Genomic DNA, 24501 nt, shown 5'->3' on the forward strand with positions numbered 1-24501 from the left:
ACAGCCTGGCCGGACGGGGTGGCAGCCCCTCTGCCCTCACACCTCAGGTCACAGAATGGCGGGGCATGAAAAGATCCTGGCTCTTATTATGCAGAGGCCAGAGAAGGGGGTGCTCTCTCCACGCCCCCACACCACAGTGGAGGAGTTTCGCAGAGAGGTGAGCAGGCTTGAGCCTTCCACATACGCCTTGAATGTCCCTTCCACCGACTCGGGACTCCTGCACATCCCCACATGGGGGACAGTGCTGGTCAGCCTCCAAGGAGACCACAAGGCAGGAATGAAGCCCCCATCTCCCAGCTCCACTTGGTCTCTTGGGAGTCCAAAAGCTCTGACAGTTTCTGGCCACTGCCCCCGAAGAGTGGAGGCCACAGGACACTCCAGGAGGGCGGCTGAAGGAGACCTGGCCTCCTGTGGGAGGACACCTGGGCCTGCCCCGCCCCGCCCCCCCGGACCCACCTCGAAGCAATAGTCTTGGCCCAGGATGCTGCTGTGCACGGGCTTGATGACCACCTCCTCCTCCATGCTGAGGTCCAGCGCCTCCACTGCGCTGCTGGGGCTGAGCAGGGACTCGTGGGAGCGAGACTCTTTCAGCCTGGGCATCAGATGAGACCTGGGGGTGGGCAGCAGGGGTGTCAGGTCAGCCTGCCCTGTCCCCTCCCTTCCCCTCTTCTCCCAGGAGGCCTGCCCAGAACCCCCTGCAGAGGCCATCACACCCCTCAACACCCACAGTCCTTTCTGTCTTGAGGCAGATTCGGGGGTGTGGGGGGTGATGGTGGTGCTGGAGTCAGAGACCCGCAGGGAAGAGGAGACCCGACCCAGGCAGCCTTCCAGGGTTGGGTACCTTCCCCAGCCCCCACCCCCGGTCCCCCTGCAAGACAGAAGCAATCGCCCTGTCCCAACATTTCTGCAGGCCACCACTGCCGACGGAGCCCTTTCGCATACCCAGGACACCCACCCACCAGCCCCAGGTGAGGCAGGTGTGCCGTGGGACTCTGTGTTTCCTCCTTACACCCGAGGACCATGAGGCTCAAAACGGAAGGGATGGAGGCATCTCTGCAGTGCTGAGAGGCACTCGGTGAGCGCTAAGAGGCAGACAGGGTGCACGCGCTGGGGCTAAGGGGCCAGGCCAGGGTCAGGGGGCCCAGCACAGATGGGCCCTGACAGACTGGCCGTGGACCTGGGCCCACTGTCACCTGCTGTGTGGCCCTGAGCAAGTCGCTTCCCTGAGCCTCGGTTTCCCCTTTCCACGGAAAGCATATCAGATGGCACCTGGTGCTTGATGGAAGTCCACCCAAAGAGGCAAAGGTCCCTTTCCAGAGTCAACAGGACACAGCAGGCAAGACACTGGGGCCCTTCTCCCACAGCTAGGGCACAGGAAAAGCCAGAGGACCAGCTAGGCCTGCTAAGAGCATCCCAGGGCAGAGGCTGGGCAGGCCACGGCCCTGTGCAGGTCCAAACTCTACGCTTAGCTCACCTAGACCTCCCCAACTCCAACACCCTCCAACCATTCAGCTCCTGGCCTCCAAGGGTTAAGCCATCACCTCTCCCTGCCTCCCGCTAAAAAAGACCCTCCCCCTCACTCAGGTTAGTGAGGCATGGTAGGACCACCACACATCTCCCCTCAGGGCACACACCCTGGAACCCATTTCCACAAGCACCTGCAGTAAGAGAAGCTGAGGCCCCTAAGTGTGGACCCAGGAGTTCAGAGATGAGCTGGACCGGCCCTACCCAGAGGGAATCACAGGCTGACTGACAGAGGCCACCCTCCAGCCCCAACACTCCGCATCTCCCCTGGCAACTGTCCTCTTGTAGGCGCGGCATGGGAGTCAGAGCTGGAAATGGGATCTCAGCTCTTGTGGAGCCCACAGCCACACCAAGAGACCCAGTCAGGTTCCCCCTAAGTGCTCCCCCATGCCCAACAGCAAGCAGGCACAGGGCAGGGCTCCGGTTGGTCGCTGGAGCAGAGCCAATGCCCTCAGGCAGGACTTCTGAAGGCTCCCAGTGAATGGACCAGAGTGAAGCTGAGAGACAGGCTTAAAACCGACTGGAACCCACCCAAACCTCCCCAGGACCCACTCGAGAACTAACGCCAATGGCATGCACAGCTGTGGTGCCCCTGCACCTCCACTGCCCTCTCTGGGAGGCAGCACTGCGTACACGCAGACACACACACACTGCCACGCCACTCACAACACGCCACTCCCCTCGAGGCGCTGACAGCCTTCTTACCATGACGAGCCCCCCAGGTCCTGCTCAAGTGGCCCAACCTCCTTTCCCCTCCCAGAGATGACCAGTGCCGTGGGTGGAGCTGCCGTCCACTGAACTGAGATTCCACCCTGGGCCTCCCTCCTGGAATGCGGCTTCATACCTCAGTGAAAGGCCCTGCCTCAGACGCCAGGGAAATCACCCAGCCTCCGATGGGCCGGGACTCAGGCCCCCAGACCAGCTGTCTGGGGCTGAAGACCCAGCCCATCGACCAAGATCGGGCTGCTTTCTGGCCCAGCCCGGAAACCCCTGCCAGGTAAGATGCTGGGAGTGGAGGGGGTGGAGCACAGACCCAGGAAGTACGGGGAGGAGCTGGTAGGCTGGAGCCGCCTCCTGCCTGGGGCACCTGAACCAGCCAGCTGGGGAAAGGCAAGGGAGACTCATTCTATGGACTGGGCCTGCCCAGGGAGACCCCGGTGGTGGAGGGGGGAGTGTGCTGGTTCTACAGCCCCAGGAGACCTGGCATACCTAGGGCAGACCCCAAAGCAGCCAGAGCCTCCTGAAGCCTGTGGCTGCAGACCCCTTCTCCTTCCCCACCATCCTGCTCCACGAACATGCCCCGGCTGGCCCGGGCCTCACTTGGAAGGTTCCTGATGGCACGGAGGTGCTGTGGGAAGCTCGCAGCTGAGGCATCCTGGGCCAGCCCTGACCCTCCCCACCTCCCAGGGAGTCTCTCAGTGGCAGGACCTGGAGCCCCCACCCAGCCCCTGCAGCCCAAGCTGACCAGGAGGAGGAGGAGGAGGAGGGGTGGGGGCGGGGTCCCGGGAGGCCCAGTGGCCACTCCTAGATCTCCCAGGTGCTTCTGGGACAGGAGTCAAGGGCTGGGCTCTGACCACTGCCCCATAATGGGGAGGCCCAGTGGGCCTGTGCTCTCTGACTCACATGCAGATGCTTAGTCTTTCCTCTTACCTGAAGCCTACCTGCCCCCGAACTCCCCACAAGCCTCGTGGGGGAAAGGGGCACCAATCCGTCAGGCCCTGGCATGCAGCACTGGGCCCAGAGGGGAGCCAGTCTGCTGTGCCCCTGCAGGGTGGAACCTCCTGGCAGAAGGAGTCTGTCCACGGAAGTGACTGATAAGATGACTGACTGGGGCTCAGGGAGGGGAAAAGGTCACGTGGACACTTCCTGGACCCAGGAGGCCCACCTCATAGCCTAAGAACCACCTCTTCCAGGATGCCGGCCAGCTCTGTTCCAGGCCCACAGCACAGCACCCCTAACATTCCACTCAAGGACTCCAGCCCCATCCATCACCACGGCAGGCTTCAACCCAGCCCACCTCTGCTCTGGCCAGCATTGTTGAGCACTTCCTTTCTCACCTCCAGCCCCTGCCTTGTTCCAGGCTGGGCCTGAAGCCCATCCCGGAAGGGAGGGAGGGCACAGGCCATCAAAGGCTGCCAGGCTCCACAGGGGCAGCGAGTGGGCACAGTGTCCCTTCCCAGGAAGCTTGGTAAGGCGATGAGACGGTGCCTGCTCCTGCCCTGCTCATGGGCGCCCACCTCCTCTAGGTCAGGGCACTCGGCTGATCACATTCCACGGCACACAACTCTGCCAGGAACATTCACCTGCCCATTTCACAGAAAGTTAAGATGGGCTCAGGGAGCGGCAGTCCCTGCATCTGCCCAAGGCTCCTGTGGGCAGGGGGACTGGTTGGTCTGGGAGCCCTGCCCATGGCTGTCCTGTGTGGTATGGGGGCCTGGGCTCGGAGGCTATCATATGCAAGGCCCACACCTGGGTCAGGCCCTTCCTTGCTGCCCTGAGGCTGGGGTGGGAGAGAAGGTGGCCCAGCACGCCCACGGCATGGCCTCCCCCAGGGACCTCTCATGGGCTCTGGGGACCAGAGTCCCGGTCCTTGGTGAGATGGCACGGAAGAGGGCAAAGGCCTTCGCAGGGGGCTCTGCCTGTGCAGGTTACTCCCACAGCCCAGGTTTGGGCTACTTCTCACCCAACCCTGCCAGGGACGCCGCATGACCGCAGCATGTCAGAGAGGCTACAGAACCAGGTCTCACCACTGGGCTGTGGGCTCTGCGTGCCTGGCCCTCCTCCCAGGGCCTGGCCTGCCCTGGGCTGTGCCCGCAGGCGACACCACACACAGCACTTGGCTGAATCCTCACAGACTGAGGGGTGGACAATGACCTGACCCCGGAGCAGCCTCCCCCGATAAATCAGGTGACCTGCCCACGGTCTCAGCTCCCTCCTGGTGTCACTTCGCACCCCAGCAACCCCTACTCCCAGGGACCCTTTTCCTTATCTGAAACAGAAACGACTCTTTGTCTCAAATGGAAATAAATGAACAAGCACAGAGGACGGTTTGCAGGGAGAGGCACTCCCCAGGCGCTGGAGCCATGAAGAGAGGGTTTCCCACCAAGGCCATATAAGCTCAGCTGCAGCCCTGCTGCCCAGGGTCCACCTCACCCTGGGCTCCTCTTCCGTGGGAGTCACAGTTCCCTCAGGCAGGCCTCCTTGGCACCCAGCGAAACCTTCAACACCCAGCAAAAGCACCTCTTCCTCCAGGCAGCCTTCCCAGACTCCCTGGGCAGAGATGGACCCCGAACCCTGAGATTTATCATGCTGTGCTGGAAGGCCCGTGGCAGAGCAGGCCCTCGCCAGGCAGGAGGCTCCTCATGGGGAGGGCGGCATCTGGAGCAGGGCTAAGATTCAGGGCCCCGGAGTTCCAGGACCAAGGCCCTGAGGTCAGCTGAGTCATGGGGAGGGAAGGAGGGTGGCTGGGATGGAGGAGAATCAGCTCTCAGCCCTCAGACGCTGGTGAGCAGGAGAAGCGACAAAGCGACCCAAGCGCTGGTCTCGGGGACAGCTGCACCCCGAGATCGTCCCAGACCCAGCTGATCTCTGGACCCTCAACAGCCCCCAGCCCCTGGAGGTCCCCATGTCCCCCTTTCCCCACCTGGGCCAGCTGCTCAGGAGGTCTTTACCTGTACTCTCCATGCATGGAACCCTCACAATTCCCCAAAAGGAAGAATCGGGGGATGCCACGATTCTCAGGCCACAGGCAGGAGAGGCAAGGCCACAGGGGAGGAAGGCTGCCTTGACCTGCCCTGGCTCTGAGAGGTGTGTTGGTTCAGGCCCAGGGGCAGTTGAGGGGGACGGCACCCTCGCACCGGATGGGCCCCTCTGCCCTGCCCCTGCAGTCTCATAGTGCTTCAACCTGGGGTTGAGCCCTCCCTGCAACTCTGCCCCCACACAACACCCCCGGCAAGTGACCCAGACTCTCCTCTGCGGCAGGTCCCAGGCCAGCCGGAACTCCCACCCTCTGGCAGCCTCTGTTTGAGCTGTCTCCTGAATGCGTCCCACCTTCCCTCCAGTCTCTCTCACCCGACAACCGCCTTCTTTCCTGGCCTTCTAAGCCCAGTCTGAACGTGGCCATCATCACACCGTCCCCGGTCTCCCTGGACAGATGAGCGCTCACACCCAGGCCGGGTAGCTGACCACCACTCCGCACACTTTCCCACCCGACTCCTTACCCGATTCTCATGAGAACCTGTCAGGACCGAGGGACTGCACCTCAGAAAGGCCAGGCAGCTCGCCCAGGATGGCACAGGTGGCAAGTGGCCGAGGGGGACCCAAGCCCCACCCGGCAGACTCTGAGCCTAACGGCATCCGCTCGAGGCTCCATCTCCCCACTGGCGGCCTTCTGGGGCCACAGTCAGCTGACCTGCTCACCGTGACCCCTCACTCCAGGTCAGGGAGGAAGAAACCAGGGGGCTGGCCAGGTCTGACAGCCTGTGCCCGGGGCCCGGGAAAACATGGGCTTGCCACAGGCGCGGGCGGAGCCGGGGCTGGAGATATGGCCAGGCCCCAACAGCAGTCCATTGTGAGGGCGGGCAGCGGGAACAAGGGGACATTGTCCTGGCTCCAGGGCCTCGGCCTTATCTGACAGCCTTCCAGCCAACCCACGAGCTGGTTTCAACTCCATCCTTTCTTCTCTGAAAAGGTTAGTGACACAGAAGTTTAGCAAATTCCCTATTATTTCAAGGAGGGAGGAGACGTGAAAATAAAACGTGTGATAATTAAAAAGCCCTGTGAGACCCCGTGGGGAGGACGCTTCCAGCTGTGGGCGGAGTGAGCAGAGCGTGGGACTGGATGGCCTGGAAAGCCAGGGGCTCAGAATCGCCTTCCAAATCTCAAAGGGGCAGAGGGAGCTGCCGTGCATGCCTCCAGCGGGCGGGGCTGGGACCAGGATGGGCTGATTCCAGCTAGACACACTGTCCCTGGGATGGGTGGGCCAGCCCGGTTTGGATTTAGAGGGGAGGGCACGCTGTCTCTGGAGGCATTCGAGGAGCTGGAAGCTTTACATATGCCAAGGAGGGGCTGCCTGCGCTGCTGGGGACTGTTGGCATAACAAACTGGCCGCGGAGTAAGCCCCAAGGGTAAACATACAGCCACACACCTGCAGCTGGGAACAGGCAGGAGCCTAGTGTCAAGGGTGCTGGGTACAGGAGCACATCCAGTCTCCATTCCCTGTGAAACACACAACCCCGAGTACTTTTAACATGTTGTCCAGGCCTCAGTGTCCCCGACTCTTAAGTGGGGAGAGCTGACATACCTTCCTCCCAGGGCTGCTGTGAGGTCAACTGAGACAAGGCTGGGGAGCCAGGGTCAGTGCCAGTGGCCACAGCGGTTACTCAGGCCGGCCCGTGCTCTATTCACTGCCTCATGCCAGGCAGCCTTGTAAGGAGCGAGGGCGCAGCTGTGAATAGGTCGATTAAGGGTTACCCGTGTTGTATAAAGGCTGACGTTTCTAGGGTAGCTGACGCTTCTGATGTCTGAGGTGGCGAGGTGGGGGGGTTTGTGGGCAATTCTCTGTTCCTTTCCCCTGACCACTCAAACCTCCTACCTCCGCCAGGCCTGTTTCCCCCACCCACAAACAAACTGCACCTACCCAAATGCTCTGGGATGCTTTCAAAAACAAACACCCCCCTCCCCCCAATAAAAACTCTTAACTTCCTAAAGTGAAAGGATGAAAGGGTGTTTGGAGGGGGCAGGAGATCCCACGGAGGGGCCACGTGAGCCCCTCTGCCTGGGACTCCGAGCACAGACTCCCCCAACCTCTCACTCTCCTGCCTGTGTGGTCTTGGGTCATTGCCCACAGCCAGGCCTGGAAAGGGCAGACACCCTGGACAAGGTTGGTCTCCAAGGAGGAGGCATCCACTGCAGGGCTCGCAGGACCCGTGGACTCTGGAGTCAGGTCAGAACATGCCAACCGTGCTCCTGCCTGTCACAGGCAGGCAGGTGCAGGGAGCTGAGCCCACAGGGGAAGGAGCAGGTCCTGGGCACAGTCAGGGTGAGGGCGCTGACCTCCTGGGAGTCAAGCAGCAGGACACAAACAGGGCAGCTCCCCCTACTACACACACACCCAGGACACCCAGCAGGGTCATCTCTTCCCCAGGCCCGGCCTGCACTGTTGGCCTGGGAACCGCTGGGGTCCCAGGAGCAGGGAGAAGAATGCAGCTGTCTGGTGGTCCCCAGGGCCTTGGGGAGACAGAGCCTGTCCTTAAAAGGCAGGGAGGTTGGCTGCCTGGCCTGGGAAGGTTTCCTGGGATGACAGCGCCTGGAGGCATGGCCCCTCTCAGCCAGGGTTCTCGCCATCCAAAGCCAAGGGGCAGATGCCAGCTGTCACTGGAGCTGGTGTGACCCCATCCCCGCACACACTGAGCTGGGAGCTCCCTGGGCTGGGAGGTGCCCGGTCTTCGGCCTCGCCCCACCCTGGAAGCCTGTGCCTCCCTGACACCGCAGGGCTGAGCTGGAGGAGGGTCCACACCCGTGACCGAGACAGAAGGCCAGGATGGCTCATCACAGGCCACGGCTCCATGCAGCCCAAAGCCTGGCTCCCATGGTGCCCTGTGTACACTGAATGAGTGATGCCACGGCAGCCTGCACTCAACAGACACAAAGTGCCTACCACGTGCCCGGCTCTGCTACAGGTATTCTTTCCAAGGTACACACACCATCGGATGGCCTTCTCCCAACCGCCCTGCATGAAAGGAGGGATCACCCCAGCAGGAAGGGGGTAAAGAACTCAACTAGACCTAATGAGCCCTGGCTCATGGGGCAGTCCTCCTTGGACACAGCCTGTCAATCTACAGGACTGGACGCAGCAGGCTTCAGGACACCAGAGGAAACTGAGGCTGGGAGAGGAGGGGCTTGGCTGGGGGCGCAGCGTCAGGAAGTGAAAGACGGGAGCCCAATGGCCCGATTGGCCTCTGCTGAGACAGTCTGGTACCCACCCCACACCAGGCCAGGCCTGGAGGTCGGGGATCCCGTCAGCCTTGCACCCTGGCAGGGGCCCGGCCTTCTCATTGGGAGGGGAGGGGAACCTGGCCGGCAGGTCCTGGGCTCCTTCCTCTTCCTCTCCGCCTTTGATCTGCCTGGATCAGCAGGGCCCTGAACAAGTTCTGACCTCTCTGCAGACTGCTGCTTCTTCACTTCAGAGACTATGACCAAACCCCCAACATGTCAACTCCCCACTAATGAAAGGGACCACATGCTAACCACATCCACTCCTCCTCCGGTCACCTGCAAGCCGGTCAGCCATACCTCCTTCCTGTTGGTCACCTGGCCCACAATGGTTTGGGGTGAGACCACCAACATGAGTGGTGTTGATGGCAGGGCCCCTCCCAAGCAGGAGGGGTGCCCCTCAGCATCTTGACCATCCCCCATGCCCCCTTTCTAATTCTGCAGCATAATGGACTTTTCAGAGAACATTCAGGAACACATTTACCTCCCCACATCCCCACGTCATTTTGAGGGGGGGTGGTTGGGCAGGAAGGGCAAGGGGCACACAGAGAGAGAAGAAACAAACCACTTTCCATCTATTCCCCCAAGTTATCCTGCAGCCTGAATAATTTCGGGTTTTTAATCAATAGCTGTCAGACTTGTCAAATTACTTTGGGGACCGCAAAGCAGTTTTTAAACATTCATAAACCTCAGTAGAACAGCGAAGTGCCCTGAATTTTAAGAGAAGAGCATCTGAGGAACACTCATTGAACAGGATGGGATTTGGGCAAATGGAAAGTGAGCTGAGGGTGCTCCTCCTGCTTCTGAGTAGGGACAGCTCCCTACCTCACCCCACCCCAGGTCCCCAGAAGAAACTGTCCAGCCGCTCAGCAAGACTAAGCAGAGTGACCCCCCAAACTCCAAGGTCCCCTGCGGAAAGCACCCCCACGTGGGAGCATCCCGACGTGGGAGCATGGCACCAGCCCCATCTGGTGTACCCCCACCCTTGCCAGGCCCAAAATACCAGGCTGCTGCCCGTCCGGGGCTGGACAGCAACCCCCTCCACTTGGAGGACCCTGATGAAGGGACAGTGCTGTCCCTTCCTGTGAGCCCAGGCTGCACCCCGCTCCCCCTTGCACGTGTGAACATGCCCCTGCATGCCCTTGGCCCCATGGATCGCACTGCGGATCATGTAGGGTGCGACTAGCTTACGACTGGCTCCCCCACCCCCACCGGGACCATAAATACCTCCAACAGCTGCCTCGGGCCCTGGGGACTCATGACCCAAGTGGGAAAGGATGATGAAATGAAAAAGAAGCGTGAACTGAAGAACCAAGGACTTCCACTCCCCAAGGAAACAACTTCCTCTCTGGCTCATCTAATTCCTCCCCACTCTCCACTTCCAGGAAGCCCTCCTAGGCTCAGTGAACCCCTCTGAAGAACGTCATCATCTCCCCTCTCCCCTCCTCCACCCGAGACACAAGTGCCATGCCAGGTGGCCTTCTGGTGTGTTCACATTACGGTGACAAGGTGACCTGGGGACTGTCCTTCCCCCATGCCTAGGTACTAAGCTTCCTGCCTCAACCAAAGACGGATCACTTGTCAACACAGCCAAGCCCCTGGCATCGTGTGGCTGATGTCTGGTATAATGTGGTAACCCTTAAGAACACACATATATACACTCCTCTGCCTTCGGTCAAATTCATTAACCTGCATGCCTCAGTTTTCTCATCTGTAAAGTGGGGGCAACACCACCTTTGGTGCTATGGGTGTAACCTGACATGCAGGAGCCCTGTTTTCCCAGGGCTTTCTGCCCCTTCCTGCCCTGCAGCACTTCAGCTTTAAGTAGGCACCTCCCAGTTCCTATTTAAGGAGTGACGGGCATCGTAGGTTCTGGTGCTGCTGCTAAGTCACTTCAGTTGCGTCCAACTTTGTGCAACCCCATAGATGGCAGCCCACCAGGCTCCCCCGTCCCTGGGATTCTCCAGGCAAGAACACTGGAGTGGGTTTCCATTTCCTTCTCCAATGCATGAAAGTGGAAAGTGAAAGTGAAGTCGCTCAGTCATGTCCGACTCTTTGAGACCCCATGGACTGCAGCCTACCAGGCTCCTCCGTCCATGGGATTTTCCAGGCAAGAGTACTGGAGTGGGGTGCCATTGCCTTCTCCGTAGGTTTTGGCAGCAGTGTCCGTTTCCTGTCCTGTCACCGCTCAGGACAGGGGGCTCTGTGGCTTCAGGGAGACAAGGAGCAAAGACACGAAGAAGAAGGGGCACCAGGCCAAGGGAGCATAGCCCTCAGGTGGGCCTTGGCTTTCTCACCTGACAAATGGGCTGCCCTCACCTCCTCCAGGAGTCTGCTGGAGGTGTGTTACGCTAACACCCCCACCCTGGTTTGAGCTAACCCGGCGCCCCAGTATACAGTTACTGGGCGCCTCTCCAGTATGCCAGCACTGAGCCTGGGGTGCTGAGCCTGGTTCTCCATCCTCCCAAAGCCTGGCGTCTGGGAGTCCCAGGGGGCCTCAGAGCTCTGATTCCCAGACTGAAACTCACGGGAGACAGCTGGAGTGGGTGGCTGCCAACAAGCCACCAGCTCCCAAGTCGCAGGCACAGGCACAGACTCATGGCAAGCCCAGGGCTCGGCTGCCAAGTTCCTCCTGCTCCTAGTGACCTCGGCGATTGCAAGCCATCCCTGGCTCTCTAGCATTCTGCCTCACCCATGACACCCTGCACACCTCGAAGTGCCCTGGCACCCTATTTAAAGGACTCCACATCGCTGCCGCTTAGGGGGTCCAGCCACCCAACCTCAGTTAAGAAAACACACCCTGAAGCCTTGAGGGGCTTCCCAAGGCCAGAGAGGGTGCCAGGCTCCAAGAGCCCACCCTCTTCTTCCACCCCACACTGCTGACTCTAGGATAAGCTAGCCCTGCCTGTCATTTGCCACTGGCCCACAGGATTCCGACCAGTAAGGCTGTACACTGTAAATATAGCCTCCGAGGCACATCCCAACTCAGGCATCCTGGGTTTCGCACCTCCACCTAGAACATACGCAGGAGGCCAGTGAGCCTTACCCGTCCATGCCTGGCTCAAAGACCACCACCTCCGTGCCGCCCGCCCATCCCAGCTGAACTGACTCCTCCCCCCAGGGCTTCCCCTCTACACTCCGCCCCCACGGAAGCAGAGGCTCAGGGAAGTCCAGGAGCTTGCCCAAGGTCACAGTTCACAGGCACTGGGGCAAGGGCTGGAGGCCTGGCATCCGGGCTCCAACTCCAAACTCTTTCCACTGCCTGTCAATGCCTTTGAGGCTTTCACCAAAGCTACAGAAACCGTGTGATCAGACACATCAACTTTCAGGTAACTTAGAAAAGTTGTGAGTCACCAGACCTCCACTGAGAGCCGCCTGCGTCAGCTCCTGTGTCACCTGTCGGGAAAAGGGTGAGGCGGCCACTAGCTGGTAGGGGTCGGAAGCCCCCCAACCGTGGCAGTGAAGGTGGGCAAGGCTTAGGACCACGGAGACTTGTGAGAAGCCAGGCACGGGGCTGGCTTCACCTGCAGAGCACCAGCTCGCTCTCCTCCCCAGAGCAGTACCAGACAAGAAAAACCCCCGATTTCTCCCGAGAGGGGTAACTTCCTGGGCACACACTGCTGCACCACAGGCTCCTGACAACTGTCGGAAGCATTTAAGCTGGAGCAAAACACACCCCAAACTCAACCCCACGGCAGCCTCCAGATCAGGGACCAGACAGAGGCAGGGAGGCCGAGAGAGAGAAAGACTCCGGCTGGGGGCCGGGGCTGGGGGAGAGCTGACACGGGCCCTGAGCCCCAGCGCAGCCCCACCCAGTGCAGCCCTGGACTCGGTGATTCCGAGCAAAGGCCGGGCCCTCATTTCCCGGTTCTCGGAGCAGCCACAGCGGCCCCTGGGCCTGCTCACGGAAAGGGGCAACTGACACTGGATTTCCTCTCTTTTAAAAACTAAAAACAGCAACAACACTCCTCCGTTTCTCGCTTTTTTGGCGGGCCATCCTAATTGCTTCCACATTCTGGGCTGGCGGGTGATGCCTGCAGCGGGGCAGAGACACCATCGCTGGGGAACAGCCGAAGCCCTCCCGAGGCCAGACACCCCCTCTGCCGGGCCGCTCCCATGCGCCTCGGTTAGTTGCTCCCTGGGCCCGAGAGGCTGCTCAGGGGCCAAGGCTGGCGGCCACCCCCCTGCCCTCTTCCCCGGCCTCCCTCATCCCGACCCCTGGTAGGGCCATCAGGTCACTCACCATCCCTCAGCGCGGCCACCGGGCTCGGGAAACCGAGGGGCCGGGCCAGCCACCCCTGCTGCCCGCTGTCCCCCACCGGGCCCAGCCAGTCCAACCCCGCTCTGGTCCTAGACATACCGCTCCAGCCCTGTCCGCTGGGACTGAACATGGCTAGTTAAACAAAGGCTAAGTTCCAACTCTCTGTAATGTGCTTTTAAAGGGCCAGTGTCCCACTTGGGGTTGCTGAGGACTTAAAGGCACAGCTCCTTTTTTCTGTACAGGACACAACACAGCAAAAGTCCCCAAATCCCTCAAAAGTCAGGATCAGATTAGAAGTCTCAGGAAGATTTTAGACAAAATGCCCAATAGTAAAAATCCAAATTCATCTGTTGTTCACTTGCTAAGTTGTGTCCGTCTCTTTGCGACCCCATGGAATGCAGCAGGCCAGGCTTTCCTGTCTTTCACTATCTGCCAGAGTTTGCTCAAATTCACGTTCATTGAGCTAGTGATGCTATCTATCCATCTCATCCTTTGCCACCCTCTTCTTTTGCCTTCAACCTTTCCCAGCATCAGAGTCTTTTCCAATGAGCCGGCTCTTTCCATCAAGTGGCCGAAGTATTGGAGCTTCAGCATCAGTCCTTCCAATGAGTATTGAGGGTTGATTTCCTTTAGGATTGACAGGTTTGAGCTCCCTGCTGTCCAAGGGACTCTCAAGAATCTTCTCCACCATGGCAGTTCAAAAGCATCAAATCTTTGGTGGTCAGCCTTCTTTATGGTCCTATTTTCACATCTGTACACGACTACTGGAAACACCATAGCTTTGACTAGATGGTCCTTTGTCGGCAAAGTGACGTCTCTGCATTTTAATACGCTGTCTAGGTTTGTCATAGCTCTCCTTCCAAGGAGCAAGCATCTTTTAATCTCATGGCTGCAATCACCATCCACAGTGATTTCTGGAGCCCAACAACATAAAACCTGTCAGTGCTTCTATTTGCCATGAAGTGATGGAACCGGATGCCATGATCTTAGTTTTTTAAATGCTGAGTTTTAAACAAGCTGTTTCACCCTTCTCTTTCACCCTTGTCAAGAGGCTCTTTAGTGCCCCTTCATTAATTCTGCCATTAGGGCGGTATCTACCACCTGCACATCTAAGGTTGTTGATATTTCTCCCAGAAATCTTGATTCCAGCTTGTGACTCATCCAATCCAGCATTCTGCATGATGTACTCTGCATGTAAGTTAAATAAACAAGATGACAGTATACAGCCTTGACGTACTCCTTTCCCAATTTGGAACCCGTCTGTTGTTCCATGTCCAGTTCTAACTGTTGCTTCTTGACCCGCAGACAGACTTCTCAGGAGACAGATAAGGTAGTCTGGTATTCCCTTCTCTTTAAGAATTTTCCACAGTTTGTTGTGATCCACACAAAGGCTTTAGCATAGTCAAAGAAGCAGAAGTAGATGTTTTTCTAGAACTCCCTCACTTTCTCTATGATCCAATTAATGTTGGCAATTTGATCTCTGCTTCTTTTGCCTTTTCTGAACCCATTTTGTACATGTGGAAGTTCTCAGTTCATGTATTGCTGAAGACTAGCTTGAAGGATTTTGAGTATAACCTTACTAGCATGCAAAATGAGCGCAGCTGTCCAATAATTCGAACACTCTTTTGCACTGCCCCTTCTTTGGGACTGGAATGAAAAGTGACCTTTTCCAGTCCTCTGGTCACTGCTGAGTCTTCCAAATTTGCTGACATATTGAGTACAGCACTTTAGCAGCAGCATCTTTTAGGATTTGAAATATTTCAGCTGGCATTCCATCACCTTCTCTAGCTTTGTTTGTAGTGATGCTTCCAAAGGACCACTTGAGGCTCTAGGTGAGAATACACCATCATGGTTTTCTGGGTCAACTTTTTAATATAGTTCTTCTGTGTATTCTTGCCACATCTTCTTAATCTCTTCTGCCTCGGTTAGGTCCTTACCATTTCTGTCCTTTAGTGCGCCTATCCTTATGTGAAGTGTTTCTTTGATATCTCCAATTTTCTTGATGAGATCTCTAGTCTTTCCCATTCTATTGTTTTCCTCTACTTTTCTGCACTGTTCATTGAAGAAGGCTTTCTTATCTCGCCTTACTATTCTCTAGAACTCTGCATTCAGTTGAGTGTATCTTTCCCTTTCTCTCTTGTTTCTTCTCTTCCTTCTTCACCTATTTGTAAAGCCTCCTCAGACAACCACTTTGCCTTCTTGCCCTTCTTTTTCTGTGGGATGGCGACATCTCAAGAATAAGAGTGGGAAAGACACATTTTTCAACCCTCACAACGGGCCAGCACAACACTCCTTCCCAGCAGCATCTCATGACTCCTCCTCACAACTATGCCAGGCAGGTAGCACCTGGATGCATCTTTCAGAGGAGGAAGTCATGCTGCGCGAGGGTTCCCGGCTCACTCAGGACAGCACAGTCCGCGGCTAGGGCCCAACCACCTGAGGGCAGCCAGGGCCAGGCGTCTTCTCCCACCTGCCCTCTGGAGGCTCCACCTGTTCCGCCTCCACTAGCATCTTTCATCACACGTGCCCCAACACTGGGCTTTCAGTCTAGGCCTCAAAACCCGATGAGCTCGGCTGTGTTCTTTCCCCCTTCTCACAGATGAGAAGACTAGAGACCACGAGCGCAGGAAAGGCAGGGAGAGGGAGGAGTGAAGAGGAGGGTCTGGAGCCCTGCACACAGGCCCTGACAGCCAGGCTCTCACTCCTTCCCAAACTGGCTCTACAGTCACAGGAGGGACTGCAGGTGTCGGGGGCTCTCTGGGGCCCCCTAGGCTCCAAGAGTGGGCATGGCCTGTGAGCTGCTAAAATAGGAGCAGGTAGAGGAGAAGAATGGAGAAGAAAAATGGCAACCCACTCCAGGATTCTTGCCTGGGAAATCCCATGGACAGAGGAGCCCGCTGGGCTATACAGCCCATGGGGATGCAAGGAGTCAGACATGACTGAGCACACACACACACACACAGAGCAGAGGAAAGGAGAGACTTGATTGCCTGGGCCTCTGTACCTGGTCTAGCAAGCCCTCCAAGAAAAGCGGGCCACTTCGGACACCAGGAGTGGGTGGGCAGCCCAGAGGTGCTGTACGGCCATCCTATCACAAAGGCCAAGGCCAGGCACAGTCCTCAGGCCTAACTCTGCAGGGGCCAGGTCAGTCAAGGATTTACCACCCTTGGTCTGTTTCTATGGAGCCTGGCAGTCAAGTAAGTCTGAAGCTGTGTAGCCTAGTGCTTAGGAACATGGGCTCTGAAGTCAGACTGTTCAAATCTGGACTGTGCCACTTGCAATCTTGTATTCCTGGACAAGTCAGGTCACCTCTCTGGGCCTGCTTCCCCCTCTGCGATAACATCAACAGCGCTCAACCCCCAGGGCTTGCCGTGAGGACTCAATAAGCTACACAACAACGCTGACTTCCAGGGAGCCCTTGATAAAGGCCAGCCTGTTCAGCTAGGCTGAAGGACACTGCCCCAGGATATGCTGGGAGACACAAACTGGTCACTTTCTGAGTAGTGACTCTGGGCAAGAGTCACATCTTTCTCTGGGCCTCAGTTGATTTCTGTAAAGACGGGGTCCACCCAGGACCCTCAGTGACTCCCAGGCAAGACCACCCTCTAACATGTCCCAGCTGCCCACGCTCCTCTAGAAGCACCCAGGTCATGAAAGGCTGGGCTGTAGTTGGAATTCTTTGCGACCTGAAAACAGGCCCTGGCTCTGCCCGGCCCCACCCAACCCCCAGGCTAACTGGGATCTGTTGGGAGGGAGAGAGTGCAAAGGCTCAAGGGCACGTGACATGTCAGGAGGCAGCAAAAGGCATCACCTCTCCGGGCAGAGCCCACCTGGCCAGCTCTGTCTCCCCACTCTGAGGGGTGAACCCTCGCCTCCTTAGCAGTCTCCCAGGGGATGTGCTGCTGCTGAGCTGCCTTTCTATCGAGCAGTTCAGCAGCCAGCATTGGCAGGCGGATTCTCTACCACTGAGCTGCCTGGGAATCCTCTTCTATCTTTCTAGAACCTAAAGCAACTGGTGTGTGTGCTTCCTGGGGAGCAGGGGAAGGAGAACAGGGGGAGGACCAGAAGAATCAGGGATCATGAGGCAGGAGGCATGCCCGACAGCCCCGGCAGAGCCTACGGCCACTTCTGAGGGGGCAGGGAGGGACCTGGGTGCCTTAAACTCACACCATCATCTCCTTGTCCATAGGGTTCATCCGTCAGTAGGAGGTGGAAGTGATTTGGAAGTCTGCAGGGCTGGGTAGTGATTCTGGTTGTGTTACTCAGCAACTGTGGGACTTTGGGAAAATTCTTTACTTTCCTGAGCCTCAGTTTCTTCATGTATAAAATGAGGAAACACGCTATCCTTGGAAGAGGAAAGATGTAAAAACGGTGGCTAGCCAAATGCAGAGAAAGCATTTACCAAAACAACTTGGGAGTCCAAAGACTCAAATATCTGAGTGTCATTCATTCAACAGACACTCAGAACCCACCTGGAGACTGTTAGCTCTTGGGCTGTCCCCAGCTCTACACTGTCCCCCCAGTGAGCCAAACACATTCTAACTCCCCCCCACCCCACCACTCCTGCCTCATGGCTAAGTGTTGCAGAGAGATCAAGATCTGGGTCACCAAAATATTCTGAAATAGACCTCAAACTTCTCTGGAGGCCAAACCCACCAAAGCAGCGTTCAGAGCGAAGCCATCAGTGCAGACCAAGTCCAGCTCAGCTCTGGGAAAGGTAGAGGGCCTTGCAAGGAAAACCAGGCTCACGGTGCTCTCCCTTAGGCGCCTGGGCTCAAAGAGCGATCAGGTCCGGAGAGGGGAAGAAGGGCAGGTGACAATACAGGGTGGGACGCGAGCCCTCCAAGGAGAGAGCCAGAGCTCAGAGAGCCACTGGACGTCACTTAGGGGGGCCCAGTGCAGCCCTCCCCAGTCTAAATCTCTAGGGATCCCGCTCAGAGGGTCCTGGGGGAGGCCCAAGGCCGGTAGAGCGAGGCGCGGATGGAGGGCGTGAGAGCCCTTCCCTCGCCCTCCCCGGCTCCCTGGACTGGCCCACTCGCCTCGCCCTCCTCAGGCCCTGCTGCCTCCTCTTCAACTCACTTCCTTTCTATTCAGGACACACATGGCCCGACCCCCTTCTCTTGATGGCCCTACAGGCGACCAGAGCAGATGGCGGTTCCAGTCCCCTCCTTCCTCCACAGGGCAGCTGGCTCCCTCCCTGAAACCCAGGTCACCACACTCTCCCACCCACCCCCTCCCTCCCAGGCTGCCACCCTCCTCTCTCTGCACGCCTTTCCTCCTGGTGTTGGAGTTTCTCAGACGCTGATGTGGGAGCACTCTTCCTTCGGTGAAACCCTCTCCTCCGTGGAGCTCATCCACTCCTCAGCTTTAGACACCTCCAGCGCTCAAGACTCCAAAGCTTCTCTCCCAGCCTTCCCCTCCCCTGTGCCCCAGACGCATATATCTAAATGCTGGCCTGACAGCCCTTTGACACCTCACAGAACTTCAAATCTGAAATATCCGAAGTGGAGCTTTGTCTCAGGGCTTAACCCAGGAGTCTCAGCAGCCATCCACCCTCCCTCTCCCTGGCCTTCACAACCTAATCCATCAGCACAACCTGCCACTGCTGTTCTCTGGTGTTGAGTTGCTCAGTCGTGTCCGACTCTTCTCTATCTGTGGAATCCTCCAGGCAAGAATACTGGAGTGGGCTGCCATTTCCTTCTTCAGGGGACCTTCCCAATCCGCAGACTGAACCCGAGTCTCCTGCGATTTCTTTACCACTGAGCCACTCAGTTCAGTTCAGTCACTCAGTCGTGTCCAACTCTTTGCGATCCCATGGACTGCAGCATGCCTGGTGTCCCTGTCTGTTACCATCTCCCGGAGCTTGCTCAAAGTCATGTCCATTGAGTTGGTGATGCCACCCAACCATCTTGACCTCTGCTGCTGCCTGTTCTTCCTGCCTTCAATCTTTCCCAGCATCAGGGTCTTTTCTAAAGAGTCAGTTCTTTGCATCAGGTGGCCAAAGTACTGGAGTTCCATCATGTATCATGGAGTCTCTAAGTATTTCAGTTTCATCATGAGTCCTTCCAATGAATATTCAGGATTGATTTTCTTTAGGAGTGACTGGCTGGATCTCCTTGCAGTCCAAGGGACTCAGAAGAGTCTTCTCCAATACCACGGTTCAAAAGCATCAACTCTTTGGCGCTCAGCTTTCTTTATAGTCCAACTCTCACATCCATACATGACTGGAAAAGCCACAGCTTTGACTAGACAGACCTTTGTTGGCAAAGTAATATCTCTGCTTTTTAATATGTGGTCTAGGTTGGTCATAGCTTTTCTTCCAAGGAGCAAGTGTCTTTTAATTTCATGGCTGCCATCACCATCTGCAGTGATTTTGGAGCCCAAGAAGCCACTAAGGAAGCCAAAATCCTGTCACTACCACCTCTAAAATCTCTCACACCTGTCCAAGCCTCTTTATCAGTCTGACCCCAAACCCCTACCTGGGAGTCAGGGGGAACCGTTTAGAAACACAAATCCTATTATTTAACTTTTGGGCTAAAACCCCTTCAATTACTCCAGACAGCAATTTGAATAACTCCAAACGACTCAATGGACATGAGTTTGAGTCAACTCTGGGAGCTGGCGATGGACAGGGAGGCCTGGCGTGCTGCAGTCCGTGGGGTCGCAGAGTCGGACACGACTGAGCAACTGAACTGAATGAACTGATTAAACTCCTCCCCAGGACGAGAAGTTGGCCGAGTGTGACCTGCCTTTCCTCTGACCTCATCTGGCAACCCCCATCAGCCTCTAGAAGCAGAGGCTTTCCCGCCTCAGGGACTTTGTCCTCTCTAATGCCCAGGCAGGAGCTCCAGTTCCACCCCCTTCTCCTAAAGGCAGGCTGGATCATCCTAGCTACAACAGGTCCTGGCCCCCTCCCCACCCACCTCCACCCCCGCTCCTCCCCACAGAAACACTTGGCTGTTTCCTTCATTATCATATTGGTCGTTCAGCCAGCAAATATTTATTAAGTGCAAACCAACAACAACAACAATGTGCCAGGCACTATTTTAGGTGCTGAACAAAGCAGACGAAAACCCTGACTCACATCACCCAGTCTGGGATTACTTGCTTCTCCACTCCTTTACGATGCTCTGTCTCTCCTGACAGAAGGGAAGCTCTGCTGTATTTCTAAATCCTATGGAAGGGTCCGGCAAGGTCTAAAAACTCAGTAAGTATGTAAGAAACCAATCTGTAGAAACAAAGAACACCAAACCCAGAAAGGCATAAGAAGTCAGGAGCCACGCCTCTGCTACCTTGAAGCAAGTGCTGCTCACTGCCCGGGGGTCTCAGGTGCACAGGAAAGCTTCCGGTAATGCCCCAGCCTTCCTGGGGGACAGGACAGACTAGAGGCACAGTGGTAGCCTGTTAACTGCTTGAGAAAACGAATGACGGTGGGCTTTCCCAGTGGCTCAGCGGTAAAGAATCTGCCTGCAAGGGTTCAATCCCTGGGTGGGGAAGATCCCCTGGAGAAGGAAATGGCAACCTACTCCAGTATTCTCGGCTGGGAAAATCCCATGGACAGAGGAGCCCAGCGGGCTACAGGCCATGGGGTCGCAGAGTCGAACACGACTGAGCAACTGAACAACAAAGCAGACCTGCTCGATCGGGAAGGCTCCAGGAGAGGTGAGATTTGAAAGAGGCCCACCCTACCCACCACTGAATCTAGGCAGGAGGAGGGAAACACTCCCGTGCTTTAGGGCCCTGATGCTCTTCGCGCTAGTAGAAAAAAGGGAAAAAAACCTTACTCCAAAAAACTCTTTACTTTTTATTAGTGTCTGGATCAATAAAAGTTTTAGGAGTAAAGCTTCTCTCCTGCAATACTAACCGCCACAGAGACAGCCTAGGATTATTAAATCTGTCTCCAACAGGCAGTGGCTGGGAGCCCCAGGCTAGGAAAAGAGAAGCCGGAGGGCTGTCTCTGGCTCTGAAACTTAGGGTCAAAGCCCCTCCTCACCGCCCACCTTCCAACCCCACAGATTCCCTGTGCCAAGATCTCTTTCCCCACAGCTTTGCCCGTCTGCTTCCACCTCTTGGTCAGTGGGTGTCTCACCATCCTCTTCCCTTGCACTTAAAGGTGCCAGGAGGACACAGCCTGGCTCCCTGGAGGCAGGAGCCAGTCCCCACCTTCGCTCTTCCTTCCAAGCCCAAGGGAGTCTCCCATTCATTCTACCCGGGTCAGTGTGGAAACCAGGCTGCACAGGAAGGACTGTGGGGCATCAACCAGGCCCTGGTCGGAGGGTGGGTGAGGTCCCAGGGCTGGACCTCCTTGGAGAAACAGCCCTCACACCCTCCAGCCCCCACCCACAGCTATCCAGCCGGCCCACCCACAGGACAGGAAGTTTCCTGCACCCCCTTCCCAGGGCAGAGCCATGCACAGACCTTGGCAGTGGGATAGGCCTCTGGGCTGAACAGGGTCTCGGTACCAGGAGCCCGGGAGCCACATCTGGCTTTCGAGGATGGGGGGGTCTCCACAGAGAAGCCCGGCCCATGATCTTGCCGAGGCTGTCACAGAGGAGTCCGAAGCCACAGAGGCTCATTCTTGCGGCCGGCATGCACCGAGGTGCCTCTCCTGGCCAGACCTGGGGACGTCTCAGCCAAGGCCAGCATCTAACAGGAGTTGACCAGGTGGGCTTTCCCTTCCAGCAAAGCACACGTTGACTCTTGTCTTCCAAGCTGAAACTTCAAAAATGACTTAAGGAAAACACAGCGGTGACATCTAGAGATTTCCGGGTCCTCCAGGGAACAAGTGGAAAATTACAGCCTTCCATACAGGTAACCACATGGCACAACCTCCAGGTCCAAGAAGTCCGGAACGATATGCACTTCCAGCCAGGAGCACGTCGCCCTCCCAAGGAACTTGGGCAGGGTGTAGATCCTGGGACCTAGCCCTGGGTCCTCCGGGAGACTGGAGGAGGCCCGCAGGAGTCTCCGGCTCCGCCCCCAAGGGGCCACACCCTGCCCAAGTCCCGCCTCTGGGCCTTTGCACTTGCCGTTCCCTCCGCGTGGCCCTGGCTCTAGGCCAGGCTCACAGATCAAACGTTGCGCGCCTTACCAGAGGCTGTTCTAACCAAAGGAGCAACTTCCACCCCCAACCCCCAGGTTACCACTCAGCTTCCGGATAACACTGATCTGAAACGCTCTTGCTTGGGCCCCCTCCTCCTCCCCCAGGGAGAATGTCCGGACCTGTTCACCTGGTAGGTCCGACACCCCTCCGGCCATGCCTTGCACAAAGCAGGCACTAACAGGTGTCCTGAACGAATACTAGCTTCCTTCTGGCTAGTCTGAGACAGGCCGGCCAAAGCTGTGTGAGAGCGGCTGTGGAGGCGGGGGTTGACCAAAAGACAGGGGTGCACCCAAACCCCCTCCCCACAACCCAAGCTCCGGAGCGTGCAGGCTGCGAACCACGCCCCTCGCGCTCCAGGCCGGAAGCGGCCGGCCCCGCCCCCAGCCCGCCCACCCGAAGCCTCCGGCCCTGCCCTCCCAGGCCGGCCACAGGGGACGTTCTGCGGCCAGCTGCCGCCAACTGCCCCAGCTGCAACCGCTTTCCATCCCAACCCGCCGCTGCGCTCCGGACGCGGGCGGGGACGAGGCCCGGCCGGAGCTCGTCCGGCTCTCCACCCTCTCTCTCTCCAGGGCCAATACCTTCCCTAACCCCGCACTTCCAAGGGGGTTGTCTACCACAGTCACCCAGTGAAACCAGACACCTGACTCCGTGCCCCAACTTGGAACTAGATAGCTAGACAGGTCCCCTCTCTGGGGGCAATTGTTCTCCTCTGTCCTGGGCTGGGCCAGCAGGAGGTTTAGTGCCTGGTAGAAGGGAGAGGAGCCTGGTGGGCTGCAGTCCATGGGGTCGTGAAGAGACTTCACTTTCACGCATTGGAGAAGGAAATGGCAACCTACTCCAGTGTTCTTGCCTGGAGAATCCCAGGGACGGGGGAGCCTGGTGGGCTGCCATCTATGGGGTCGCACAAAGTCGGACACGCCTGAAGCGAGTTAGCAGCAGCAGCAGCAGAAGGGAGAGGGAGTGAGCTGCCCAGGTATGTGAGTGCAACAAGACGGACCCAGGAGCCCAAATGGTGCCCCACCCACTGGCCTAGGATTCACACTGATCCTGATACCACCCTCACTGAACTGATACCACCCTCACTGAACTGAAAATCCTTCTAGGAAAGGCACACTCAGCCAGCCCGACCTTTTGGCCTGGGGTCACCCCCTTTTCCATCCTACTGGAAAGCCACAGCAATGTTTTCCAGGTATTGAGCCTCCACCACACACAGGGAATCACACCTGCTTCCCTTACAGCCACCATCCGGAAGGGCTAATCAAACTAGAGTGGCTCCTGTATACTCTGGTGCAATGGGATCATGAAATCCAACACCGCCCCCCCCCCCCCCCCCCCCGCCCAGGTAAATACGGACGAGCAGGCGGGTGGGAGAATACCTGGGGTCGGTCCTGCCTACTTCACAGCCTCGACTCCAGAGGCTTGCAAGCTCCAGTTCAGTCCACGTAGTTTCAGCCTGCTCCAGACCCTCGGCAACAACTGAGCTCCTAGTAAGTGCCAGACTGTCAGGCACCTATTGTGTGCAGGTAGGACACCTGTAGGACTCGTCACGAGGTCTACCTGTAGGCCCACAGCAACACCCATCGTGGGAAATAACTCCCTCCATCCCCTGGGGTGTCCTTGCTTGGGCTCAGCTCTGTTCTGAGCACAGGTAATCCAACAAGACCCGCCCACTCCATCTGCTCACACCCCCAAAGCCCAGAGAACCCCTAGCTAGTGCCCTTATTGGTGAGTCCCTTCCTTCTGAGGTGAGGCTTCCCCTCCCAGCTTCATCTGGGTCTATGGACAGCAAGGAGATCAAACCAGTCAATCCTAAAGGAAATCAACCATGAATATTCATTGGAAGGACTGATGCTGAAGCTCCAATACTTTGACCACCTGATGCGAAGAGCCGACTCACTGGAAAGACCCTGATGCTGGGGAAGATTGAGGCAGGAGAAGACAGCGACAGAGAATAAGATGGTTGGATGGCATCACTGACTCAACGGACTTGAGTTTGAGCAAACTCCGGGAGAAAGTGAAGGGCAGGGAAGCCCGGCGTGCTGCGGTCCATGAGGTCGCAAAGAGTCGGACACAACTGAGCAACTGAACTGGATAAAATTTCAAAACAAGGGAGAGGTGAGGCTGTAGTCAGTCACCAAGGGAGGACCTAGGGCAGAAGAAGCCCTTTCCCTCCTAGAGCATGTAAGGCACCAGAGATGGAGGGGGCGGAGCCTATCTCTGAGCACTCTTCCAGGGTGCAGGCGCCTAGCAGGCCTCTCACTTGAGATCAATAATAGCATTAATCAGGTGAGGAGGACACTGTAACCACCTTACAAATGAAGAAATCAAGTCCAGAGAAGCTCAGTCACTTGCATGAGCTGGGCGAGCCACAATCTGAAGGTAGATGTGCCTCACCCCAGACAGTCATTTGTACCTATTTGCTGGTCCCCTCTTAACTCCCTAATACCCCCTCCTCCTGGAAGCCTTCCCAGATTTTCCCCAGGCAGGAAGCCATCCCCACTGGTGGATCCACACAGTTCTAATGTCTTTTTTATAATAAAACAGGCCCCTGTGACAGGGCTTTCCCTCTGCATGATAGCTGTCACGGGAGAAGGTCACAAGCTGAAGAGAAATAAGCTTC

General features: G+C 57.2%; 1 protein-coding gene across 3 annotated transcripts in view; it reads right to left on the bottom strand.

Moving 5' to 3' along the window:
• DAB2IP (DAB2 interacting protein) overlaps positions 1–24501 on the bottom strand; it is a 136712-nt gene that overhangs the window by 27732 nt on the left and 84479 nt on the right. For 2 of the 3 annotated variants that reach the window (XM_068982910.1, XM_068982920.1), the window contains exon 4: positions 457–610. In XM_068982910.1, coding sequence (XP_068839011.1) covers positions 457–610 — 154 coding nt within the window. Of the gene's footprint in view, positions 1–456; positions 611–12760; positions 12888–24501 lie in introns of those variants that run through there. The other variant, XM_068982928.1, reaches the window with a different exon arrangement.

The sequence above is a fragment of the Capricornis sumatraensis genome, chromosome 1, assembly GCF_032405125.1.
Source record: "Capricornis sumatraensis isolate serow.1 chromosome 1, serow.2, whole genome shotgun sequence".
Classification (NCBI taxonomy): domain Eukaryota; kingdom Metazoa; phylum Chordata; class Mammalia; order Artiodactyla; family Bovidae; genus Capricornis; species Capricornis sumatraensis.